The sequence below is a fragment of the Zychaea mexicana genome (genome assembly GCF_025766255.1).
Source record: "Zychaea mexicana strain RSA 1403 chromosome Unknown BDB00scaffold_70, whole genome shotgun sequence".
Lineage (NCBI taxonomy): Eukaryota > Fungi > Mucoromycota > Mucoromycetes > Mucorales > Lichtheimiaceae > Zychaea > Zychaea mexicana.
In genome coordinates this window covers 59,225-86,489 of record NW_026516733.1, presented here as the reverse complement: position 1 = coordinate 86,489, position 27,265 = coordinate 59,225, and the positions used below count along the sequence as shown (strand labels likewise).

At 39.2% G+C, this 27,265-nt stretch overlaps 4 protein-coding genes and 2 non-coding genes across 6 annotated transcripts; all 6 read right to left on the bottom strand.

Annotated features, from left to right (window-relative positions):
• Positions 1 to 683: 683 nt before the first annotated feature.
• BDB00DRAFT_t84 lies at positions 684 to 755 on the bottom strand. The gene has a single exon. It is a non-coding gene; the product is annotated as a tRNA-Val (tRNA).
• A 1,664-nt stretch (positions 756 to 2,419) lies between these two features.
• On the bottom strand, positions 2,420 to 3,241 carry BDB00DRAFT_768739 (uncharacterized protein; the record flags this gene model as incomplete). Its single annotated transcript, XM_053119762.1, has 3 exons — positions 2,420 to 2,709; positions 2,787 to 3,028; positions 3,117 to 3,241. Coding segments are annotated over 3 exons (657 nt in total), but the record flags the coding sequence as incomplete, so codon positions are not given.
• Positions 3,242 to 6,269: 3,028 nt separating this feature from the next.
• On the bottom strand, positions 6,270 to 6,341 carry BDB00DRAFT_t83. Its single transcript has one exon. It is a non-coding gene; the product is annotated as a tRNA-Val (tRNA).
• A 1,221-nt stretch (positions 6,342 to 7,562) lies between these two features.
• On the bottom strand, positions 7,563 to 8,441 carry BDB00DRAFT_917050 (uncharacterized protein; the record flags this gene model as incomplete). The annotated part of the gene is made up of 1 exon (XM_053128709.1): positions 7,563 to 8,441. The coding sequence occupies exon 1, from the start codon at positions 8,247 to 8,249 to the stop codon at positions 7,563 to 7,565; it is 687 nt and encodes a 228-aa protein (XP_052976759.1). The 5' UTR covers positions 8,250 to 8,441.
• A 3,925-nt stretch (positions 8,442 to 12,366) lies between these two features.
• Positions 12,367 to 13,326, bottom strand: BDB00DRAFT_551564 (uncharacterized protein; the record flags this gene model as incomplete). Its single annotated transcript, XM_053117823.1, has 1 exon — positions 12,367 to 13,326. A coding segment is annotated over one exon (720 nt), but the record flags the coding sequence as incomplete, so codon positions are not given.
• Positions 13,327 to 26,344: 13,018 nt separating this feature from the next.
• BDB00DRAFT_837409 (uncharacterized protein) lies at positions 26,345 to 26,856 on the bottom strand. Its single transcript, XM_053124551.1, has one exon. The coding sequence runs from the start codon at positions 26,707 to 26,709 to the stop codon at positions 26,377 to 26,379; it is 333 nt and encodes a 110-aa protein (XP_052976757.1). The 5' UTR covers positions 26,710 to 26,856; the 3' UTR covers positions 26,345 to 26,376.
• Between the last annotated feature and the right edge of the window lie 409 nt (positions 26,857 to 27,265).

The following is a 27,265-nucleotide window of genomic DNA, read 5'->3' as shown; positions in this document are numbered from 1 at the left end:
AACACTAGATAATTTATTTATTCCTACTTTACCTTACAGAGATAATGAAAAAATGTATTGTCCTTTAGGATCATGGAAAGGATGGTATTTTCCTGAAGAATCAAAACAATCTAAAGAATTTGATTATGAAATTAATGTTTTATATGGTTATTAATTTGATAGAGGTAAAGATGTCATTGAAAATTATGTCCTAACTTGTTATTTCCATAAACAAAGATCAGAAGGTCCATTATGAGAAATTTATAAATTATTATTAAATTCATTATTTAGAAGAATAGGTATGAATGAAATTAGTGATTCAACTACTATAATAAATAAAGAAGAAATGGATAAATTATTAACTTCCCATATTGTTAATACTATTTTTGAATTACCTGAAAACAAATATTTAGTTAAATATAATATTACTCCTGATCAAAATTTATGTGAATTATCTGAACAAGATTTTAATAATGAGCTTCTAAAATATGATTCTTCAAAAAGAACTATTTCACAATCTGTTCGTATTGCAGCAGCAATTACAGCTTATTCACGAATGTATATGAATAAATTAATGTATTTAAAAGGGTATACATATTATTATATAGATACATATTCTTTTATTTATTAATATAGGGAATAGTAGAGTTGAACTACTGCCAGTTATGTGCAAGATAACCACTCTACTATTATTATAAACTATTTAGGGAATAGTAGAATCGAACTACCGACTTTTAATTTGTAAGATTGACACTCTACCACTGAGTTAATCCTTTTCTTCGATGAATAGGTCAAATTCAGGTTCTGGATTACTAGCAATGAATGCTCGAAGTTCTTTTAGGCTAAAATAACCAGCCATGGTGGATGACGCATCAAGGAGGAGTAGAAAAAGTTTAACAAAGGACGAGTAGAGTGGTTACTGTTCCATGTGCATATGGAGATAGGGACTGAGTTGGAAGAACAATAATGCATTTCGTGGCCGAAAATACTGAGGTCAACAAAGTGTGGATCACATAGAATGTAGTTCATATATGAGTGGGTGATGAGAGCACGTCGCGAAGAGGAATTCAGTTTGATGCATGATCACTTTCGCTCGTTGTACTGTAACTCATATTTTTAATGCCTGTTACTCGACGAACTAGACTCCATGTAATCTAGAACGAGTCAACTTCCTAATGGTCTCATATTCAATGCTATGGCATTTTTTCAAGAAATTGTTTTGATACTTAGGAAAAATGCACATAATGTAGGTAGACTTTATATCTCATAAGCTATTGGCTAAAGCTTATTCGTGCGAGCCACACTGTGTATCATAAACCATAACTAACGCTGCGAGAGAGAAAATGATAGGTTATCAAACTTTAAAAAATTGTCAGTATAGTCATCGATAGGGGTCGCAATCTGACCCACGGGTCAAAACCGACCTATGGGTTGAGGACGGGTCAACGGGTCGGGTTGATGCTTTTCTGACCCACGGGTCAGCCTGTCTAACCCTTGACGCGACCCGTTGACCCGTTGTGACCCATGTATACATATGATATCTATGAGGTACTTGTATTCAAAGTAGTCAATCTTCTTGTTGGGAAGGATCATTATATTAAAGATGTAGTTGTCAATATGTCTGCTATAGAGCTGTAACATAAAACGTACTTATATTCTTTTTCATTGTGGGATCATATTTTATATTCAAAAGTGTAAGATAAGTAAGCTATAAGCAATATATGTAATAGTAGTAAAGAAGTAGCAATAGTACAATAAGAATAGACAATAGAGAGTGGCAGTGAGAGACGAGATTTGACAAAAGACGTAGAAGGAATTAAGAAAAGAGAAATGAAAGAAGAAGGAAGAAATGGAAAGAAAAGGGAAAAGGGAAAAGGATTAGGGGCATTTAAAGCAAGTCGATATTTAACCACACTTTAACCATTATCCTTGCTTTAATGCATGTGAGCGCAAACAATTTCTTTTGTTATGGCACAAACCCCTTTACCTTTAAGAATAATCACACAAAACGTAGATATTGCTAGCACTACTAAGAATTTGCGTGCCATCATCTTAGAGAGCTGTGTATACATGTAGTTTTGCACTTCCAGTGCTCAAGCTCAGGTTGATTGAAACCTCCTTTGTCACCAAATCAAAATCAGTAGTGACCCGTCAACCTGAGTTTTGACCTGTCGGGTTGAACGGGTCGGTCGGGTCAGTGTTTTCTTGACCCGTGGGTCAATGGGTCAGACCCTTGACCCGGCCCGACTGGTCCAATTGCGACCCCTAATCATAGCTCCTTTTTAATATTACACCACAATAACAATACTAGTCATCTTGTCATTGAACAAGGGATTGGGGGAGGGGGGGTTTTTTAGATGATTGTATGAAAGAAGATGCTGATTTGCTGGTATATATGCGTATTATTTTTGTTTGGGTGAAGGAGGTGGAGGCATTGGTACTATCTCTCTATTGTATAGCATTGTCTTTTGTTACTCTTTGACCTTGATAGAATAACATCGAATGCTTCGTCGGGTAATGCTTTTCGCTTACAGGAATCTTGGTCATTAACACAAGTGGACATGAGACAATGTTCTTTGAAAAGATCCAGAACAGCCAAGAGCTCGTCAAAGTAGCCAACAAATCCTTGAATTGCTTCTCTTGATGATGGGATCCTGATATTGTACAATTCAAACATTGTATATATCCCATCTGCCATCAGTTTGGTTATGAAAAAGTTAATATTCAAGCCTAAAATGAAAGTGAAACTATGAGTATCACATAATTATATTTTAGTCCTGCCTCTCTTGTCGTACCTTACTACTTACCAACTACTTGTATGGCTAAGCAACCATCTACATTCGACCGATCGATTGAATTTTTGGAAAGAAGGCCAAGTCGAACAAGATCATTAGAAACTGCGAATTTGCCGCTACCCTTTTTGGCACTTTTGACCTCCACGAAGCCTAAAGATGGCCCATAAGAGAGTCCATCCAACTGAGAAATGACACTGTCAGGACGCTGCTTTGTAATGTATCTGTACTTTGACTCCTCGTTTGTGACACTGGTCCTACATATATTATATATGCATTAATATCGTGAGTATCTCCCTCCATTGACACGAATGACAAACTATTTGGAGACGAATTGCCACTTACCATCTAAACAGGGTGCCCCTATCTGGATCATCAAATAACCCTGATAAAACTGGGTCGATGTACCGTAGGCATAGTTCAAACTCTAGAACTTCTTCCTTGATATCTTGATTAGGCAATTTCTCGATCCTATAGAAAGGATGGTCAAGCTGATAATCCAATCTTTACTCTTCCTCACCAAATTACTTATAGCTTAGCCACGCATTTCAGAAGCCTATTAAGGTTCGTGGGAAGTGGTAATAACGATGGTAATGTTTCTGTTGTTGTTGTTGTTTCTGTTGTTGTTGTTGTTGTTGTTGTCAATGTTGTGGATACAGACATTGAAGAAGGTGTTAGTCCCAATGTATATGTTTTTATAATTGCCTCTTCTCTGGTAATTATATCATTTTTGAAATCCTAAATAGAAAACGCAAATAGAAAAATTGTAGAGAATGCTATTGATAATCGTCACCCTGCTTTTATCCTATGTATTAAATGACTAATAATATACCTTGATGATATTTGTCATGGCTTCAGTATTGTTGACACACTTGCGAATGTATTTCCAGTTACCGAACCGTTTGCATTGATCATCGAATATGTCTTTTAGTTTTTTTTCAGTGAAGAGTTTCAATCCATAACAATTAATATTACTCTAAATAGTAAATTAATTTTAGTTAAGGATTTCACTGTCAAGTGTTCTAAAAAAAATCTAACTTCATTGATTTTTGATTAAACTGGGCATCGTCGTACCTCCTAGCCTGTTTTGAATTAATTATACAAGAATATTATAGTTTAAACGATTTAAACAGGTTTATACAAAACCTAAACATATTATATGAGTTTAAAGAAAATAAAAAAAATATCTTAAACGTTTCAAAAATAAAAAAATTATAATCTAATTTTTGATTTTTTCCTATATATTTTTAAACAACTATATATATTAAATTAATAAAACCTTGTTTAAATCACTGTTAAGGATTAATACCTGAATACACCCATCAAATCCAGATGCCATTTGTTGCGCTGGATGAGAAAGATAGATGATAATGCCCTGAAATGAAATGGTATTAGCAATCCTGTTTTCTTTATTTCCAATAGATTTTTTATTCATTTTATACGTATAAGACATAGGATACATTTGACTCAACATTGAGTATATCAAAGGTATTGCCAGAAATGAGTTGAAAGGCATAAAATGCCAAGGATACGTCGTATTGACCAATCTTGTATCTGCTTTGGGTTGAAGGGAGGGCAATACTGTTGTTCGTGAATCAGTATGTTGGGGGTCTGTCTTCAAATGTGAGTGTACTGTGTGCAGAACCGAGTGAGTCACTACTACACATATTGTCTTGTTCACTGGGTGTTTGCTCGGGGATTTGTGCTACTTGTGCTGATCCGCCGTTCCCATCATAATCAAGGCTTCTACAGATAATAGTCAGAGACAAATATATAAATATTATTATTGATTGATGAAAAAAATAGATAGTGCCTCTACTCACTTCACTTCTTGTTCCATCGCTTGTAAGAGAATTTTGGTACTCAAGGAGCTCATACTTCATAGAATAATCATAGCTTGAATCGCATACTCGTCTTTAGTTGATTTCTATAGAAAATAAACTCACTATTAGCATAGCCTTTTAAAGAATTCCATGACGAACTTACTATTTGCTGAACCATGTTTTTAATCGACTGCCAAAGGGCGAGGGTGTCTTTCATACTAATTCTAAAGTTTAAAAAGTATGAGTCATTATTGCCAAGAGCCAGTTTGCTATATCTGTTATAGAGAATACATACTTTGGACAGTGCGTCTTCTTCTTTACCAAATCCATATTCCATGCTTTTTGAAATCTGCCTTTCCACAGTGAATATAGGTTAATTGCTGAAATACAGCTGGTAGAAGTGAACCAAATTGCAATGTTGTTCTTGTCAGTAGCCTAAAAAGGCTGCTGATTAATTAAATAATTTTCCTATACTTTAAATTATTTAATTAAGATTCTAATTTATCTTATTTTAAATTAATTTCTCAAAAAGTGTATTTACCTATTTTATTTGTAGGCTTTGTCTAATGGTTCTGCGTTTTTACATGTTTTAAATTAATAAATAATTAAATAATTATTGAATTATTTATTGGAATTATTAATAACTTGAGGAAATACCTCTAATTAATTTTATTCAACATGAAAAAGTTATGGAGTACAATCTCAGAACAAATTGGTTCTATTATTACAGGTGTAGCACTAAATATTTTTACTACTAACTTTATGAAACATAGCATTTATAAAGTATAAGGAAGAGCTCATGATGATATTCAAAAGAGTTTCTATGATGGGAGAGTTGATGTATTTAATCCTAAAGGATCTAATTTATATCAATATGATGTAAATTCATTATATCCTTTCTCAATGTTAAATAATATGCCTATTGGAAAACTAAGATTTAGTAGTAATACAAATTTAGATGATTACTTTGGTTTTGTTTATGCTGAAATTAAAACACTAGATAATTTATTTATTCCTACTTTACCTTACAGAGATAATGAAAAAATGTATTGTCCTTTAGGATCATGGAAAGGATGGTATTTTCCTGAAGAATCAAAACAATCTAAAGAATTTGATTATGAAATTAATGTTTTATATAGTTATTAATTTGATAGAGGTAAAGATGTCATTGAAAATTATGTCCTAACTTGTTATTTCCATAAACAAAGATCAGAAGGTCCATTATGAGAAATTTATAAATTATTATTAAATTCATTATTTAGAAGAATAGGTATGAATGAAATTAGTGATTCAACTACTATAATAAATAAAGAAGAAATGGATAAATTATTAACTTCCCATATTGTTAATACTATTTTTGAATTACCTGAAAACAAATATTTAGTTAAATATAATATTACTCCTGATCAAAATTTATGTGAATTATCTGAACAAGATTTTAATAATGAGCTTCTAAAATATGATTCTTCAAAAAGAACTATTTTACAATCTGTTCGTATTGCAGCAGCAATTACAGCTTATTCACGAATGTATATGAATAAATTAATGTATTTAAAAGGGTATACATATTATTATATAGATACATATTCTTTTATTTATTAATATAGGGAATAGTAGAGTTGAACTACTGCCAGTTATGTGCAAGATAACCACTCTACTATTATTATAAACTATTTAGGGAATAGTAGAATCGAACTACCGACTTTTAATTTGTAAGATTGACACTCTACCACTGAGTTAATCCTTTTCTTCGATGAATAGGTCAAATTCAGGTTCTGGATTACTAGCAATGAATGCTCGAAGTTCTTTTAGGCTAAAATAACCAGCCATGGTGGATGACGCATCAAGGAGGAGTAGAAAAAGTTTAACAAAGGACGAGTAGAGTGGTTACTGTTCCATGTGCATGTGGAGATAGGGACTGAGTTGGAAGAACAATAATGCATTTCGTGGCCGAAAATACTGAGGTCAACAAAGTGTGGATCACATAGAATGTAGTTCATATATGAGTGGGTGATGAGAGCACGTTGCGAAGAGGAATTCAGTTTGATGCATGATCACTTTCGCTCGTTGTGCTGCAACTCATATCTTTAATGCCTGTTACTCGACGAACTAGACTCGATGTAATCTAGAACGAGTCAACTTCCTAATGGTCTCATATTCAATGCTATGGCATTTTTTCAAGAAATTGTTTTGATACTTAGGAAAAATGCACATAATGTAGGTAGACTTTATATCTCATAAGCTATTGGCTAAAGCTTATTCGTGTGAGCCACACTGTGTATCATAAACCATAACTAACGCTGTGAGAGAGAAAATGATAGGTTATCATACTTTAAAAAACTGTCAGTATAGTCATCGATAAAGTATTCGGAATATTTTATTCACATGTACTGAGCGCTTTGTAGTACTCCTCATCTTTTTTGACAACTGGAAAGCGGATGGAATCACCTTAGATTTCATCCGTTACCTTCTATCATCATATAATACTTTGCAATGACGATAAAAGTGCAGTGGAAAGTGGAAAGACATCTAGTCAAAAACAAATTGAGCAGGATTTTCCAAATATACGATGTATATTGTATGTATTTATCATATTGATATAATAATGCGTGGTACTAAGTGTATAGCACTGATGTTTCAACCATCAACTCAAGGGACGACGGCGAGCTCAAGACATGGCTATACAAAGGAAATGCCATACCGTTTAGTTAATAACAAAAGTCTGAGGGGGTGCAGTGTTATCAGCGAAAAAATATTCAGAGTTTTTTATACTACAAGTGCCGATTGCCTTGTAATGCTGTCCTTCCTTTTGTATGACTGGAAAACGACGATCGTACCAAAAATGGAATTGGATCCCGGAAAGTATCACATATCCTCCTTCATATCTAGTAGTACCTTAGCTACTTTCATCTTCCGTGAGATCGAATGAAAATGAAGCTACTTCCTTTGTGAGGAATAGTCTACCGATCTACCAGAACAAATTTTCCTTCTTAAGCGGTATCAAACGCGCCAAAAACTGGAGCTTTGGGTTGATGATGGTAAAGGATCGACGTTCAAAGTTGCAAGAAACAAAATCAGAAAGATTTACTACTTTCCTCTTTTTGTGTCCAGGTAGCTGAACATATATTGCAAGGTAGCCTGTAATGAACTCCTCCTCAGCGGGGTGACCAGGGATAGGTGGTAAATCGTCGTACGTCCACGCACGTGGGTCTTCCCCTGTGTCTGCTAGCATCTTGCTAATCACACTCGTACAAGTTACGTACATGTATTGTCCGTCGATGTCAACAACGGCAACGCTATTTTCCGTGTCGAAGAAACGGTCCTGTAAATCTGTTCCGGTAGCACCAGTCCATGACGGATTCTTTTCGGACTGTGCTCCTCCGAAGCACAAGACGCTTAGATCGCTCTTCGCCAGAAGGGCATGAAATTGGACCAATAAGTCGGACAAAGGCTGCTTATAATCGACGGTAATACCCTTAACAATATCCGGAAACATGATTCCAAGTGCAAATACTCGGTCATGATTTTTGGTGGTTTTAAGGTTATGTGCGTGGTGTAGGGTGTTACAAGCATTCCACCAACTTGCATCAGAATGTAGTATGTAGTTGATTAGATAGGTGGTACAACGGTCCAAGCGTATTCGTACGCTGTACATCCGACCAAGAATGTACGTCTCGGCCAACAAATAGCATCTTCCGCGACTGAAGCGCCTCTTCAAAGGTCCATAAACGTTGCAACCATTCTGGCTCGGGAGACCGTTGGCTAAAACCTGCTATACAAAAAGTTTCTGTGCCTAGCATACGGGGTACTAGAGTACGAATTTCTGGAAGCAACACTACAGTGCAATGTAACTAACACAAGAGTGTCAGCTTTGCTGCTCTGTGTAACATATCATAATTATTATTAGAACTTGTCGTGCCCGCATCGATTCCCAGATATTATAACAATCGGTCTTCACTGACAACGGGTGTAATGCGATAAAAAGCTTAATACAACTGCCCTCCATATTATGACACCCTTGTCCACGTACCACTTCAATATCTACAACTAAATCATTAATACATGCATATTAAAATTTCTCTAAAATTTATTCTTGAATCAAGTAGACAAAAGCGTTACAGCTAATAGTTATATGTTTAACCCTTTACATCTGGTGGTTCCAAAACCAACTGAGACATAATTACAGAAACTCAATACAAGCAGCCATCCTAGCCTATATTCCAACGATCTAATAAGAGACGGAAAGGAAAAAGAGTAAGTACACTGGGCCACTAGATTTCACCGTTGTCAACTTACACTCGCTCATCTGCGGCCATATGCCTGTTGAATAGCACCGAATTGACTTGCGCTGCTAGTGAACGACAACACCACCCGTAATACGGAAATGATCGAAATCCAGCACGCTCACTTGAAACATCTCAAGGAAGAAAATACACAACCAAGCAGAGCTCCTTGTCAACATGGTTGAATTTGTAAAGAAAAAATCTTTTAAAAAGAAAAAAAAATGAAAGCATTAAAATATGTTCAAATGCAAAATATAGAAGTAGGTTTCCTTGCAAAGAGGTGGACACGGAAGAAAGATTCTGGACCGCTGTTTATTATTGCGACCGACTAAAGAATTTTGCCAGTATGTGAGCCCTTCAAAGACTCAAAGCCCCTGGTTGACCTATTGCGCCGCGATTCCAAGAAACGAGTATTTCATGTATGCCGTGGTCCATCCGTCTGTGTGTGCGCCATGAAAGGGAACCGCTTCCAAGTTCTGTATTATTTGCCTTTAAGAAGCGCTGTACAAGCTGGTCATGTACCTTTCAAACGTACTAACACTTGGAGCTGCAGTCTTGGATTTTCGGTACAGAATCGGCCATATGCAAGAGCATTTGCAACAAGGATCCTTGGACAGACGTGTACGGTGCGGCAATTTATATAATATCCTGAACAAGGCACCTGTAAAACGCGTCTCTGCCGAATGATGCCACGGGCGTTTGTCCTTGACTTCCAAAATGAGCATCGATTGTTGAACGATCACGATGGTTTACAGGCGCGCCTTTTGCAGGAGAACCCTCGGTAATGTCATATGTTTTCATATGGACGATCAGATTTTGATGGACCCTTCTTGTCGCTAATATGTGGGTGGATACTGTCTCGACCATTGCTAAATGCCTATTGGCAGCGGTATTCCTTTCTACCATCATCCAGGTTTCCGACGACCTTTGCCTAAGTATTCTCGACGAGCCAGCTTCTTTGGCGCTTCGATCGAGTACGTAGGACGCCTAGCTTTTTGGGCGTCGTTATCACCATCATGGATCCTTGGCAGGAAGCATACTGGCTGTTGCTGCTTTCAGTGATAGTATCTTTGTCTTCATCATCCTAAATATATGAAAATTATGGTTACTATTGCTATTGTACAGAATGCCAATAACGTAAATGTGAGATTTAAAGATATTGTCATAGGACATTGTCGTGGCTGACTTAAAGCGGTTTCGATTAGAAACCAGCGTCAAGATGTATTGGTCAGATTTCTGAGCGCATCTATCATTTCATGGTTTTTCTTCTCATCACAGACTCTGGTCGTGTTTAAATAGCTGTAAAAACAAGTTAAAGGATAGATCATTTATTCCTTCAAAAATTAACAGCAATCTCGAAGACTTCTAGTCCCTTTCTATTTTTGAACATCACAGATCTGTTTTTATTACATACATCAGTATCAGTACGGAGCTGCCATCAGACACCGCTGTGCAGACGTTTGTCCAATTGGAGCTTTGGCATTCCACCTTTTTTGCCGCTCGCATATTGAAAACGAAGAGTTCCCGGATTTCACATCATGCAGACATTGGTACGGCATGCACGTCTTGAAGGGTGTCAACCGTATACAAGCTATCACTTACAATACGCAAAGAGATGGATGTCAGGAAGCGCTCCGAGCTGTTGGTATTCAACCGAGCAAAATAGCACACATCAACTGCGGTAGTGTTCTGAGGTCGATCACTGAACAAGATGTTTCTGACAGTGATCAACGTCGAATTAGAAGGTGGGGTCGGACAAGATGATCGGATGCTACTTGACAAGTCTTCCAAAGCCAGTGATTCGTGCTTTAGCTGGTTTCTATGCCAAAAAAGCTGGTGCGTTTGGTTACCACGGGCCAAAATCGATCCGCCACAGAGCTTGCAACAAAAAGTTATTCCTGATATCGAGTACTGGGAAAACAAGTTCGAGACGAGGACTGTCCAAAACGATCTTGCAGGTCCAAACTTTTTGGAGCTCTTAAAATATTTGAGAATTGTTTTGATTCAGGTACATAGTCACTATTTATTATATCATATTGTTATAAAAAATCTCTAAAATTTGATATAATATAACTTTAGGACTCTGTGCTTCTGAAAAAGCTTCATCCGACCCACTTCTTGTGGACACACCCCATATTCGACGACCCGCTATACAAACAGTATGAATTGGACGTGTTGCGTTATCTAGCAAGAACCAGCGAAGAAGAAGAGCCGTTAGGCATACAGATCGAAAGGGCTATGCCACATATAACGGAACTACTGCGATCTTCCTTCGGCATCATCAGTGGGATCGGAAGCGATATTGAGGCTCTTAAATCGTCACAGCAAAAAGGTTCTATCAGTACTTTAGACTCCATTTTTTCCAACCCGTTTTACTTCTCCCGCAATCCAGCGAATATGACTCCCACTTCAGAAGTTGACGTCGCAAGAAACGAGATCCTTCAAGTTGATCATCAAACTACCACAACTAGCGATATGCTCCCAGTGGACGCTTCATCTTTGGCATCGCTGTCACCGCCTCCACAAAGCTATAAGCTTATAAGAGAACTTCTAACTGTCACCGATGTCTTGCGCGAGTACACCATTGGAATTGCTGGGCAGCCTTCAGTTCAATTTCTGGAAGAAACGTGCCGCACGCGATGGAGAAGGAATTCCACGGAGTCGAGTTTTTTTTTCGCCGAAGAAAACTGATGTTTGAAGAAGTCGAGCGGATAGCACGAGAAAGCTATATATCAACCACTGATGTTGCAAGTCAGTTGGAAGACAAACGTCGTGATCTCAGTATCAGTATAGACAAACTGGGAAATGAAATCAAGCGTCGTAGAACCGAGGAGTAAGAGACATACAGTAGAATTATCCATAGATTAGTGAATTAAGTTGTTGCCTATTGTACAAGTTAAAATTTTTTTGTAATTCGAGAAACACATAATATGTGCAAAAGAAGCATCAGTGCCAGAACGGTTTAATTTACAATGACTCTACCTACGTAGTTGTTTTCCATGAGAAGCTTTGGTTTCTTTTTGTACTAATTCTTTTCTCTCAGTCCGCACATATAAGACAACACTTAGAAGCAGTTTTTGAAACGTAGACAACATAATAGGAATAAAACCAACATAGCATAAGCTCATAAATAAATAGAAACATTTTCGATATAGAATGACCACTTGAAGATTTAAAAATAATGTGACATATTTCGTAGTAAATACGATCGTTAGAGACATACGATGTTTGTAAAATGAAGATGAGTACTGTACTGGTCAAGTGCATCACGTTGTGCGTTGTAGCATGCTAACCAAGATTATTAAGAGTGTTACTGTATCCTCCCAGTAAGGAGGATAATGATACCCGACGAAGGGTTATGGTGATGCATCAAAGTTGAGAGGCTAAATTTATATGCAGCCACTGCGCTCAATTTACAATTGTAACACTGCTCGAAAGAAAGAGTATGTAGCAATTTGAGGTATACTACTAAAGCCTCAGCCGTTTTAATTTTTTCACGGACACGTGACCTAATCACTCTCGGACAATTAAATAGCCGGTAGAGAAACGCCAACTTTTTTTTCAGATCGGCCTAAAGAATCACCTCTACTTATGTATTACATGGTGTCTATGTTGCACTTTCATTTACTGGATAATTCATACACATTCATGTTGATACGCGGCATACTTACTTTGTTTTCCTCACCAAACATCGAGTATCGTGGATAATTTTGTCAGGACAAGAAGTAATCATATGAAATTAAGAGTATAAAGCAAGCAAACAAAAGTTAATACAGCGCGCATTGCCTGGATTGGAGCAGTTTGATGTGCATGCGTGTGCTCGACATGTAGATAGAAATAGCCATTGGGCTTATCGACTAATCCCTTGATATAACCCCCACAAAGGAATGTCTCCATTCGCGTATGCAATCGCAGGCGATCGCCATCAGGAACTTGGTGTTGCACATCGAAATCTTGAGAGCACTTATGCAAAAACGACCAAGAAAACTTCTTCCCGGGTTCGGTTCGAGATACATGGTAGTAATTGTAACCGTCGATGGCTTGAATGCGGCCAACGATTGCAGCAGTAAGCTCCTGATCTGCCATTGTCGACAGCTGTTCATCGAGTTGAACGTAGACATCGAGAGAGTAACCTTCAAGAGTGTCGTTTGCGCTTGGAAGATCAGTACGAGACGGAATCATAGCCTCTACTTCTTCCATCGTTACGAGCAATTGGTCTGGAATGGGTTTTCCGACGTCACTCTGACGTTCACGACACAATCTACACGTTTTATAGTTCCGTGTCTTGCCAACAAACAATTCAACAGGCTGGTTTTCGCACTTGCAGTTAGAGCAAAACTGAACATTTTCACGGATGAACGATCCATCTCGTGGTTGTCTTGAGTAAGAGGTGGGTTTTGATGTTGAGTATCCATTGCTGATAAAGTTGACTTGCGATGTGAGGTAATCGAGTTGTTATAAAGAATAAAGAATAAAAGCAAAAAAAAGTTGGCGTTTCTCTCCCGGCTATTTAATTGGCCGAGAGTGATTAGGTCACGTGTCCGTGAAAAAATTAAAACGGCTGAGTAGGGTGTCTATAGCACTGGTTACCATATACGGTTAGCCTTTTCCCTTTAATGGAATAACCAACAACAATCATATAAATTTTGTTACTATCGCGCTATCTCTTATAGCTTATTGTGTTGAAGTTCGCTCACCCGTTGCTCTATCGGTATACTATCAGAGATACTAAAAGGATAGTCAAGTTTAGAGTAAAGTCACTTCAAGCCCTTTCAAGAGCAGTAAGTACTAAAGGTTGGAGCATCTGCTGTCTTGTTTGTTTGTAAATTACATTGCGGATAATACTTGATGCATGCTTCGCTGCCAGGATATTTTCCCACAAAGGCCACGGTGACAGCAGCGAGCCAACGACCCCATGTGTGATAAAGCAACTCTAAAATGAATCTGATTAAATAGGGTTACTAGGGACTAGAAGTCCGTGCAGCTCATATCATAAGCTTGTTATATGTGTATTCTCAAGACGAACGCGAGACTATATAGTCATGAGAGGTGCGCCTGTTTGTTTAAGAAATCATTATCTAAGTCTACAATGCGTCAGTGCCATGTACGGTATCAGGTCTAAGCCATTTTTGAAATCGGGACGTGAAATATGAAATTGCAACAAAATAATATATATGCATCATATCCGCTCATCCGATCCGTATCCGATCCGATACCCACGGATTCGGATCGACCTTGTAGCTCTCGGATGCAGATGTGGATAAGTATCATATCCGATCCGATATCCGGTCATACTGCAGATAAACTCTGATTTTCGAATTACATCATCAACGTTTTTAGAATCAATGAAGTTTTGTAATGTAAATGAAGCTAACAATGATTTTTGCTGTGGCATAAAGAGATGAATTATTGATTTAGGAAATATAGGACAATTTTGAATGGAAAAGCAAGTTGTGTAGTATCTAGTAGAGAACACTAAAGATGGGTGATCATCAATTTATTTTAATGGTTTGCCAGTCGTAAATACAGAATAAAAGGAAAAGATACAGCGTTTTGGGTATAGAGAAGGAACGTTGCTGTCGGTCATATTCCCAAAAAGTAGAAGTAAAGAAAAGACGTATAGAGTGTAGTGTGTCAATGCTGAGTCGTAGCCATGGGGTTGCCATGGCATCAAGCAATTCACAACGCTCTTGACTTGCTTGTACTTCTCGCTTTTCTTCGGAAAGCAGCCACCGAAGTGAGAGATCAAATGCTGCGCCATGTGCCAACCGCATAAAAGATGAATCGATTTCGGAAAGATAGTATCGATGGCAGTGATGAGCGCCTTCTCGCTATCAGTAATGAAGATGCCGACATCACCTTCGGGCCAAATAGTATCACGCATGGTTTTCGTAACCCAGAGATACGAATCGGTTCTTTCAATGACGACGACTGCTGATGCAATTCATACATTGTGTAACGATGTCGTACCAAGGTTACTGATCCCAACGACGTTGATTAGCGGTATCTTGCTGTTGTTCGTTCCATACGTCGCATCGAGACTGATGACTTCTTTAAATCGCCTTGCTTTTGCCAAGCCAACTTGATGCGTAACGAACAATGCTTCTAATGTTTCCGTTTTACTATCTATGCGATATCTTACGATATATTGATTGCTGATCAAGAAGCTGAATAGTTTTATGCACCAGATTTGTCGTCCTTGAATATTTCTTGTAAATATCCTTGATCGTCACGATTGTGCCTTCGTCGTTGTTTTGTAACTCTTGACAAATCTTGGCTGCTTTGATAGAATTCTCTGTCATTGACAAGATGCGACTGGCAATATCAGCTGTTGGCTTTCGATGTTCGGCGCTGCTGACACGTTTAATCACCCATTTTTTGATTTTCGGCATGTATGAGCCAAAGAGCTCCCAAGTACAACCGGTCCTCTGTGTCGATACCAGTCTTTCACGTTCTTCATCGTCGATGTCATGACAGTTCCTGTAGCACCCCCATGAACACAACAGTGGATGTAGATATTCCGACTGTTGCTGCGCTTGGTGGATGTTGCAAACTGATTCTTTAGGGTCATCTCTTGAACCTTTGCTCGGAGCTGATTTTTCGAATCATATTTGGTGCCAATATGATCGACCATGGTATGATATCTGTTCTTGTAGCGTTCATCTTGATAGAAAAGGGAGAGAGGAAGAAAAGGGGATTCATCCTTTTTCTTTTATAAACTTGTCAACTTGAGTAATAGACACTTCGTAACTTTATCAGTCATGGGAGTAGTAAACAGTTTCATAAGCTCAACGCCTACGACGCCATCATTGCGATTGCGACACTCCAAACACTCCTCTTCCTTAATAGTCCTTTGTTAGTATATTTATAGAGCAACCGCTTATTTTTGTGCAACCATTTGGTTTATTTGAGGAAAAATGGAGTGTCGAGTCACTTTTTTGGAGTGTCCCTAGTAATACCCATTATGTAAACACCCATAATACAATACTTAAATGGTCTTGCTGTAATCATACTATTGCAGCACTTTGACTTATAAAAAAATCGAAGATCACTTAAAAAAACGGTACTTTACTGATAGTTAACGAGTAACTTAGTTACCTGGAACAATAACAGATAGACCCATTATATAAAGATTTCAATGAAATACATGCCGCCGCTCACCACCCTTCATCGTTTCTCACCACCCGCCATGCCATTTCACCTCCGAAAAGCTGATCACTGATTGGCGGCTCATTTTTTTTCTTTGGCGTGGGGGGTGGGGTCTTTGATTGGTGGTGTGATTTTTCGTGATTGGCAGAGAAATTTCAGATGTTGGCAGAAGTATTAAATTCATGGCGGTTAGGAACTGTAATTTTGTTCCCTTCATGAAAATATATTTTCTTATCAAAACAGGCCCTCAAAAACTTCTTTTGTATAAAGGCGGCGCGTTCTTCTTTGTTGTTGTTGATGTTGATGTTGATGAAGGTGATGATAGTAGTCCTTCAAAGTCAGCAAAAGGCAGTGCCTGACTTAAATTTTGTGTAGTGGAAGCAACTTCTTTCATAACTACATCTTCATATTCAAGTAGTTCGACGCCTACCATATGCAAAGCAGATACAACTCCTTGCAGTGTATAGAAAAAGGCGAGCACAGTAACCAACTTAAGGCAGCTTCTGCCGGGCTTGCTTAGGTTATATGGCAATGAAAATGGAAACACGGTATGCGTTCTCCTTCACGCGTCGTCGTCATTTTGATTCGCGTGATTGGAGCGTTTCGTGGTGAATTAATTGGTCAAAGTCACATGGCTGGAAATCTTCCATTTCGAATTGTTCAACTGACCCACCCACCCCATCCAAAAAGGAAAAAAGAAAGTTGATAGGGTCACCTGTCCATTCAGACCATGCCAGGTTACACCGACAAGCACATTGGGCAATGCGTCTGCCATCTCCTAAGGCATTGGGATTGCAATCAACCTGACATTCCCCTTTGCAATGTCCACACGCCAGGCTACACGTACACATTAGTCTCGTCTTTCTACACGGCTCTCATGGAGTGTCTCGACTTGTTAAAGTATAAAAAGACGCGTTTTTTCTTTTACTCGACACTAAAGTTACACAAGGTCTAGGCTATCCAAAACGGGCGCATGAAAGCATACGGAACAGTCAAAGATGGCTGCCTCCCATGCAGTTCTTGCGACTGCGGCTACCAGCTATGAACTGTGCAGTATAATAAATGAGCCCCCGGGTTCATGATAGCTCTTCCTGCGAAAACACTTCATTCAATTCGCTAATGTGTGGCATTGTCTTAAGGGAGATCTGCACTGGCAATCGGTGATCCAAGTAGCAGACTTGATTCCTACACGCTTCTCGGCATGTTAAAGATTTTGGAAGGCCTACACTCTTTAATTATAAACCTTGCGCGTTTACGCTCTGGAGTTCAATCAGTAACTTAGATGGCAGACCAAGAGATGCAGTGCTCGTTCTTTTAAAGTCTTATCGTCTGGATGATGTTGCGTGCTTGTGCAGATTATGTAAGTTGCCTGTAAGGTTGCTCTACTGCTTCTTGAATACAGTATTCTCGACGTCCAGCCTGAGAGCAGCAGAATTCTCTTCACCGCTTTCAACGATGGAAAGTGATCGTGTCCTTCTACATACGCGTTAAAAGCGCGGTCGAGCTAACGCAACACGATGGAACCGCTATCTTTCTGTTTCTGCTCTTGATCTTCGGGCCTGCTGCTGCTGTTGCAGTGGTGATGCTTTATAGCTACACACACCTGTTTTAATACGTTCGCTGTTAATTGTTATTACCGTAGTAGCGATGCTGGGGCCGCGTTTTTTACTTCCGGGAATCTTGACGGTTACTATCATGCATGCTTTCCCGCGTAGCGCAAGGCTAGCACCAAAATGTCAAGCTCGTTTGTGTTACACACACTGTTCACACATGCTGTCATTGGCTTTGTATTTTGTAAAGTGACAACGAGAGCTCTTGGCTACTTCTTGTGATCGACTATAGATCGACTATATTTGCGTATTGTTGTTTATCTTATCAGAACCAATAGTTTCGGAGAGTATCCGCAAAAGACAGTTACCACCAAGTGTACTTGTATGCTTCTAGATGTACTTTCCTATGCATGGTTCGTTTTTTATGCTCCTCCTATCAATTTTTGTGTAAGAGAGTATATATAACGTAAGCTGGGGCTATGTTGTGTTGTTTCTTTGTTTGTGGCAGTGAGAGAGAGATAACATCATTTATAATGTGAGCGATACGAATAAAAAGAAAAGATGGATCGAGAGCGTGGTAGAGCACACATAATTACAGTACAGTTACTGGAAATAGCATGATACCTACCAGAAAGCACTATATGCACATAGCTTTCCTCTGCCAGATGCAGTGCACAAGCAATAACTGACTGTATAGCTTGACAATAATTTCGATAAGTCATACATGACTTTTGCGCACACAATAAAATAGGTAATGTGGCTGGCACTTTACATATCTGTATAAGTGGGTGTTATCAAATTCTTTCTAGACAACACATAGGCATTCCTTTGCCATACTCATTGCAAGGAAGCCATAGGGACTCCAAGTCATAGTAGCAACACATACTACATGGAATGTATCAATGATAGCATGTCAAGTAAGCGATGTGGCAGCACTGATCTCTGGATAGATTCTCTTGATCAGATCTGCACGTATCTACGACATTAGACAAGCACAAATACTGTATTGACTTGGACACGTAGAATACCTGACGGTCCACTATATAGCGACTAGAAAATAGAATTTTTGGTTTTACATATGTCACAAATTTATCTAACTAGCACCCACCATCAAAATAGCATGCTACAAACGCTTTTTAAATTTATATAGAAACGACCCACAAATCCTTAAGAAAAGATGCTTATGTTTTTCAACAAGGGTGCATATACTGATTAGCTTACACTATGAGCATTATTTAATAAAACTTTTTTGGTGAACGAAATAATATCCAGACGTACTTGATACATGCTTTTTAACCTTACCACGATCACTTCGACTTCCAGAGTGGTTTAAGTAAAGCAATAATCGTCAATTGCTAAAGTAATAAGCACCCGTTATTCTTTAGCAAGAGAAAGCAATGATACCTATAACCTCTCTTTATCTCTTGAAACGGACCGACAACTTTTCATTTTTTAAATTTGTTTAAGTTTCTGCGACCTAGTTGATGACGTTTTCGATTGTCAGATCTCAGCATATTATTTTTTCGTCTATATACTTTTCGTATTGGCCTAAGTCGTAATCAACTGTAAGTGTAGTTTTCGCTACAAAATTCACTTGTACAAACGTAGTACTCGAGCACAATACAGTATAGACAAAGAAATATACTAGTAGTATTATTCTCTCTTGTATTTACCGTAGCTGTACAAATCTACAGAATTTTTAGAGCATCAGCTGGTATATAATCTTTATAGCAAGAGAAAAGGCAAAAGAGAAAGAAGTATTTGACATCGTAGTTTTGCGTAGGAGACAAAGATGATGCTGGAACCAAATTGATAACTACAAATCTTTGCTACACGTGACAGTCATATGATTGAGAGAATGAGTCACTATGTACCTCATTTATTACTCAAAGGAGCCAACCGCCCTGAGAACCCGTTAACATAAATCACACATATTCTCATCAGACATACTGAACATTATATATTCCTATAGCAACCATACCATTGTAGCTTGCAAAAAGCGCTCTTGCAAACGAGTTGCTAACGAGTGAAGCGGAATTTAAGATGTCACGGCAAGGGAGGGTCCGCGGGAGGGAACGTCACGCAAATGAAAGACCTATTTGAAGATAAGAATGCTACATCCACCACTGTGTCTCTTCACGCACCGTGCGACCCGTAGCAAAAAATATGAGCGAACCGAGCGGCTTAAAGTGCTACGAAGCAACAAGAAAAGGCTCACGAGAGCGTACGTACCGTGAATGAAGATGAAAACCAGCTTTTGTACGATAATAACATCGATGAACACTGTAAGTAGATGTACACTAGCAGACCTTAATGACATAGCATTATATGTGAGCACAACAGGCAAGCATTCGATGACATTACTAACCTGTACAGTTAACGTAGTATATATCACAAATCAGTGGGCACCATTCTGTTGCTATACTGCGCCAGCGAAAACAATATATCTCTCTTGGTTTTCGTTTAGACTCTTTTTTCTCTACAGTCGAGGATATGAACTTTGTGTTGCCTGCTGCACTAAGCGTATTTGAAATACTTATGGAGATGGCAACTGGCTGTCCTCAGCGGAAAAGGTTGACCTTTTGTGGCACAAGGTGTCTCGAGCTATACCACTTTTTGGCTTTTGCTCTTCAGGAGAACACGACCGAAAAAAGCTGATTATAATCTTGGAATCACCCATATAGTTGTTATTTAACAATCGGTTAGCTATTTCGTAGAAAAAAGCTACATGGTACTGGAAAAACTTCTTCGATAGTTTGTTACAAATCCAAGACTTTTTCCGCTCAATAAGTCAACCTCAATCATTATTGCTTCCTGCATGACGAAAATATATAATGAGAAGCAACGATTTTATCTGATAAAGGGCCGCAACCATTGCTACGTACTGTTTCGTTTAAATCCACAAAAATCTCGGAAACTACAGTATTCAGTTGGCCAATACGAAGCTCCCCAGAAAGGAAGTTATTGAATATCTGTCTGTCGAAATGAATGCTTAGCAAGTCAATTTTAAGCAACCCGACAAGATGATAAAAGAAATAGCATAATATGTTTGGTAAGCATATTCATCGATAAATGCTACTATACATACATCTGAAAAGTAGCAGCATTATCTCACAGCAGTATATGGTGCACATAGTAACTTTTTGAGATTTAAAAACTTGCGATTGTACACGCCTTCCTTTCATAAAAAAACCTATCATAATGATGATCTAGGGCTCGGCTCTCGTCTCGTTCTTTGCCCAAAGGGCTGCCTTGGACAAAGTCAACCAGGGATCACATTAATAAATCAAACGAGGCGTTTTACCACGTCACCCAGGTATAAAGAGTTGCAACCAGAAAGAAGTCCTGGTCTTTAAACAGCCCTTTATGGTTAATAAAATATTCATTTTTTTGTAAGTCTGGCAACGAAAGCAGGTCGTCTTTTTTAATCGTTCCATAATAATACAAATCAACTACGTAGCTGATCGCGTCATGACACAAAATACATTCTGCTGTGATTAGTTCTATGGCTTATAGGCAAACACAGCAAAAGCACAGGTAGCTCTCAGCTGTATATTTCAAGCACTGTGAGGCAGTGACCTGTAGAAGACGCTCTGATATGCTCAATCTTTCCAATAGACTATGGCAGCGTCGAGGCTAGAGCAAATCAGCTTCTGAGACTCCGTCAAATCTTTAACCATGCCGACAGCCCTCCGACGACTGCGCACAGCCTTTCTTTCTCCTACAGACCACTCTACCATTTGACACCAGCTTGAAGTTCACGATGTTCAGTTGGCAATTCCTAAAATTCGTCTTCTTCTCGTGAGTCTTTTCTCTATGACTTCTTTTTTGGTTATCTGCTCTCTTATTCCGCGTCATTCTATGTATTATGTTAGAAGAAAAGCGCGTTCTTTCAGGCGTTGAGTTCGACGTGGTGAACGCGTTTCATTTTGAATCATTCAAATCACCCAGTAAGTACTTCACACTTTGTTAAAGGATTCAACTTTCATGATGCTTAATTGCTCTTACTTTTTCTCTGCAAGGTTCACAGACTGCACAGCAACAATATAAACCGGCTCCTTGTCTTAACTCTTTTCAACTGGCTTACTGGTTACTCCATTGTCATTACTTTCTCCGTACGGCAGATTGTTAAAAGGGGCAGTTTTTCAAGAACGTGAATCCTCGGATTTCGTACTCTTTGAGCCATAAGGCTCGGATCAGACTTTCTTTGATCGTGCGGTCTTTGACTGACGGGATGTCGCCGCCTACGTGTGGGACGTCGCTCGACCGTGGGATATCGCCGCTTGACAGTGGGATCATGCCATTTGACCGTGCGATCTTGCAAGTTTTGGTTCTTGGAAGCTCCCTAGTGCTTTGGAACTGAACCAATGAGAGACACCCCTAGGAGGCTTTACCTGTAGTGAGCTGTAGGGTGGGATCTTGGCCTGGAGTCGAGCGTGTGGACGTGTATCATCGTTCGATGCTTGCACGCTCACACGATCAACTATTCTCTCTCTCTCTCTTCATTGATATCTCGGTGATCGTCGCTTGAGTGCGGGTCTGTTGGCGTGTGGTACGTATGTTGGCTTTCGAGAAGGGAGAGAGGGTGGAAATGACTGTGTACTGGTGCTGCGGAAGAGCGAGTGAGGGGATGATTGTTACTTCACTTTCTTCTGTTTTTATGATAGGTTCTGTTGCCCAGACTAAAGTGCAGGGTCTCCCAGCAATGGGAGGGTAGGGCAGGGGCCGCGATCCATCTATAAGATGAATGGTAAGTGAGTGACTTTGGTGACATTGTATACTCTAAGTATAGCCTTCTGATTATGTCTGCCCTTCTCTGTTCTTAGAGGTGCGTTATGTTCCTGTGCCGCCGTGTGTATATATGGCCGATGATGAAATCTTTTTCTACTGAAGACCACATAACATTCTTTAAAAGCTGATGCAGTGCCATCCCCTTGTAATAATTTTTGAAAACTTTACCGATATCGATAATGGCAATCGATGATCAAGAGCACTGTATAAGATTAACTCTTGTTGGGATTTCTCTACTCCCTGTTGTCGTTATTTACTAACGTTGTAACCTGTTGTTAAAATACACCACCATCACCACACTTATAAACTAGTATGCTTCTTCGCAATAACACACTTCTCCGCGTTCTTGAACTAGGATTACAGTACTAGATATAATTGGGTGAAATGTACATTATGTGCTTTGAAACTTCTTTGACATCATTTATTATTATTATCACATCAAACATCATATCCATTGTTCTTTTTGGCTATAGATGATATTTTTGCTCAATGAGCTAATTTTACAGTGCTCAGCAAATTTTACAGTGCTCAGCAATCTTGTTGCATGAAGCTTTTTCTGACGTGGTACGTTCAAGTACGTAGCAAGTCCACCATAATCGCCTGTAAATAGTAAAGCACGGCGATATCAATTAACTGATGTGAACAGACGCCAAGGAGATACATACGGTCGAACGCCACCATAGCTGCTCTTCTTGAATAAGCAGTTCTTAATACTTAGCTATAATGGGGCGTCTACTAATAACGGTTATATTTCTGTTAGCCGTTATAATCTTTTTCCATCTGGTGATGTAACGTTGTTGGTTGGTATAGTTACGTTGCTTGTGCTTATGGCAATCATTCGTTCGGGTTTGACCCAAGCCAGTACAGCTCCATTGAACGTGCATTTGACAGGACGTCAAAGTGCAGATTCTCGATTGAGCCGCAAGCAAATTACTCCAGCATTGGGCTCTACAGTAGATAGTAAATATATATAGCAGTGCCCGCTCGATAAGGTTATTCGTGCATATGATAGTCGCTAATTTGATGAGTCAATTAGTCGCTCCAATAACCGAAAACGGTAGGCAATACGATATTCAATGATGCGTTTTGAAGCCTTCAAAAGGATTAAAATACTTTGAGTGTTTTGACTCATCACCGTTCGGTAACTGTATACCAATGAAATCCCTCTACGCAGCATTATTATAAACCACAAAAAGTCAAAGAAATACAATATTACTTATACGGTGTCATCACAAAGAAAAAAGCTTCACTTATCATAACGGATGAGAGAGTAGGTTGTACTCCTAGTATAAGCTCGTTAACTCAATACAGTAACTCGATAATTTTTTATTACTGTACAGTTGAACGTCTTTATTTCACACTCGTTAACTTTTAATTTTCGCTATTGTCTTAGCTTTTGAAGCTATCAAACAAGTAACACTTTTCTCGTTAACTTGCAAACCCCACTAATCTACTGGAATATGATGATTGATTAGTCGAGCGACCAACATCGTACTTCTTGACCCCAGGAGCCCGCTGTTTAATTTCTCTTTCTCATGTACCAATCCGAACTATCAATGTCTACATGCTTACTCCAATCATTAAGCAGGATTTTAAGTTTTGCAAAGCATGCGTGCCTAGTATTTTAATACTTTTCATAACATTTGCAAATAATGACATTGTACGACACACAGAAAGTATGTATTTACAAATATTGTTACTCTTATTATCATTTCTGTACAGTACTTACTGTCAACATTACTAATTTATATATATATCTGGGAAGCGGCACATGCGCTGCGCCTTCAGCTCACACGTTCTTTGAATAGCTGCTAATATATATATATATATATATTTATATGTATGTTGAGATAATCAAAGCTGGAGACTAACGATTAAAATCCATGTAGTTTTTAGCAAAAAGTGCTTTCAATTGATTCTCAGTGTATTTGGAGAGAGAAAAACACGAAACTTTCTCGTTGACTGTATGTTTTTTATGCAGCGACTATAGCCATTTTGTATCGAAAACAATGCAGTACAAATTCCCAATGATCAATTGAAGCTCAACTACCGTTCTATTCGACACTTTCTTATGACAGCATGAGCTCCGATTAACTAGTGAGTATTGTGTCTATGTCGAGTGTGTTTTCTTGATCGTTGAGGTATCAAGCAAATAAAAACGGTGAGATTCTATTTGTTCAAATATAAGCAGCCTAGATCACGGCACCTGTGGGCTGAGCGAGTCTTTAGGGGGATAGAGAAAACTAGCGAGATTATGGCAAATGGGCTTTTCTTTACTAGCACCAGTAATGTTTAGATGTTAAGATATGGGATGACAGAAGAGAATGAATGAGTATGCTGATTAGTGATAGATGATTGTCTGTTCCCACACAGGCCACACAGCATAGGGAAAAGGTACCAACCCAGGTTTGACACGTGGAGACAGCTTGTGTTTCTGAGAAGATGAGAAGGGACTTACGCGACACTGCCCAGCCATGTCGTCTGTATGTATATACATATGGTGTTATCGGTCCTGCCAATGTCGTAGAGGCATCCTGGGTAAATACATTTATGCATCCTTGAATACACGACTTATGTAACGCCGTTTTTCAATATTGAGCCCCAATACATACTTCGTACATAATTCCGCAGTTCGTTTTCGTGTTTCTCAAAAGTATCATAGATACGTGTACATGTATGAGTGACCGAGAACTGTTCCTTTACAATCGATTCTTCCTTGAAGATTGCTGTTATATAGCAGTCGCTAGGAGTAACTGTAGTGGTAGCTTAAATGAAGCTGCTGATATCTTTTTGATGCTGTGGGACACCCTGCCTTGGCTAAAACTAAAAGTCTAACAGACGTAACTGGCACTGTATAGACAAAATAACAAATCTTATAGAAGATAAAGAGCAGAAAGACAATTAAACGGGATGCACTGCTTTCCAGCCAAATTACTTGGACAGATGTCTAACACAACAGCAGAAAAAGACGTGGCTTTTGTTTCTTATACAGCGCAATGCTGCCTTTTTTCAATTATTGTTAATTTAATTTAATGAAGTAGGGATGGTGAGGGAAGTACGAACGTGACGTTTATGCGTCGACGTTTTCTTTGTCGTTGTCAGCACCGAGGGTGCTCATCATCTCCTTGGCCAGCTCGCTCATCTCCTCGGCAAAGCGACGTTCTTGTTGCCGTTGCTGTTGCTGGTTGCTGCTGCTGCTGCTGCTGCGCTTGGTTTTGGTCTCGACAACCACCTTTGTTACTTTCCCAGCACGATTAGCACTTATCTTTGTAGTTATCGTGTCGGAGATCTCCTTTGCGCTGTAGATTTTTGTAGTTGTCTTCATTTTTAAAAGGAGAGTGTGTATGTGTGCTTGAGTGAGAGAAGAGAGAGAGATGAGTGAGGCAGCAAAACTTACGTCTAGTCAATGCTTTTTGTTATAAAAATGCTGTTACACTTGGCACTCCGGGTACTGGTTCCCCAAAAAGGAAAAAAATGAGAGTGGACACTTTCCAACGTCACACAAGCACACTGGACACGTCGAACAATGGGTCTGCCATCTCCCCAAGGAATGGCGACCAACCTGACATTCCCCTTTGCAATGTGCACACTCCAGGCTACACGTACACACTAGTCTTGTCCTTCTACGTGGCTCTCATGAAGTGTCTTTATTTTACTTGCTAAAGCATGGCTTTTACCAGACTACATACAAGCTTGCTAGTAGTGCCGTGTGAGAGTGTGTGTAACCAACGACGTGTGCATAAGTTGTAGGTGACGGTGGGTTAACTTTCGTTTGGCCATACGTATCTGGGATAGATAGAAAGAGATATGGACAAGAAGACAGAGACATCCAAGGTCTAAAGTCGAAAGAGACCAAGAGCGTGTGATGAAGCGTGTGGGGATGATTGGAGCAGTGTGCATGAGTTCTGTCCTTGTGTTACTCTTAGAATAAAAAAGTTATAAATTCTGTTCCTTCCCAACTAAAACTCTGCTCCTCCCCTCTCTTTCCGCTTTACTTCTCCACTGGTTTTCACGCAAGCATGAAGGTCGTAAACAAGATAACTGGAAGTAAGTTCATCACTTCACTGATCACCAAGATCAAAACCACCCGTGGAGGTCGCGTTACAAAAGTGACCACAGCTATCAAGGACAAGCCCCGCCCGCGCCGCAATCGAGGCCACGACGGCCACCACCACAGCGATGACAGCGATGACAGCAGCAACAGTACCATCATCATTGAAGTTGATGTTGACTCTGCTGCTGACCAGGAGCAGCACGAAGACGACGATGACGACGAACAACAACAAGAGCATGTCTCCCAGGAGGCGAAGATGGAGCGGGTAAGTGCGTGGTTGGGCAACATCGCGTAGATGTGAGCAGTGCAAACCACTCTCTCCCTCCTTCTCTCCCTCTCCTTCTCTCTCTCTTTCTTTCTTTTCTATAACTTTGAAATATATTTTTATAAAAACACTTAATAAATCTTTCCAGCCTTGTGCTGAGCGAAAACCAATATGATTGTCCATTTGTTTTTACTGCGCACGCGTGTGCCATGTGTAAATCGTCAAAATTACATTTCAAGCGGTGTCAACTTGTTTTCTACATTCTCATCGCGATTTGATGAATATTGACCTCTCAAGCTCGATTATGGGAAGCGCGACATGATGTGAACTGATGCAGTCAACGCCCTACCATATGCAAAGCAGATACAGCTCCTTGCAGTGTAAAGAAAAAGGCGAGCACAGTAACCAGCTCAAGGCAGCTTCTGCTGGGCTTGCTTAGGTTAGATGGCAATGAAAATGGAAACACGGTATGCGTTCTCCTTCACGCGTCGTTGAAATTTTGATTCGTGTGATTGGAGCGTTTCGTGGTGAATTAATTGGTCAAAGTCACAGGGCTGGAAATCTTCCATTTCGAATTGT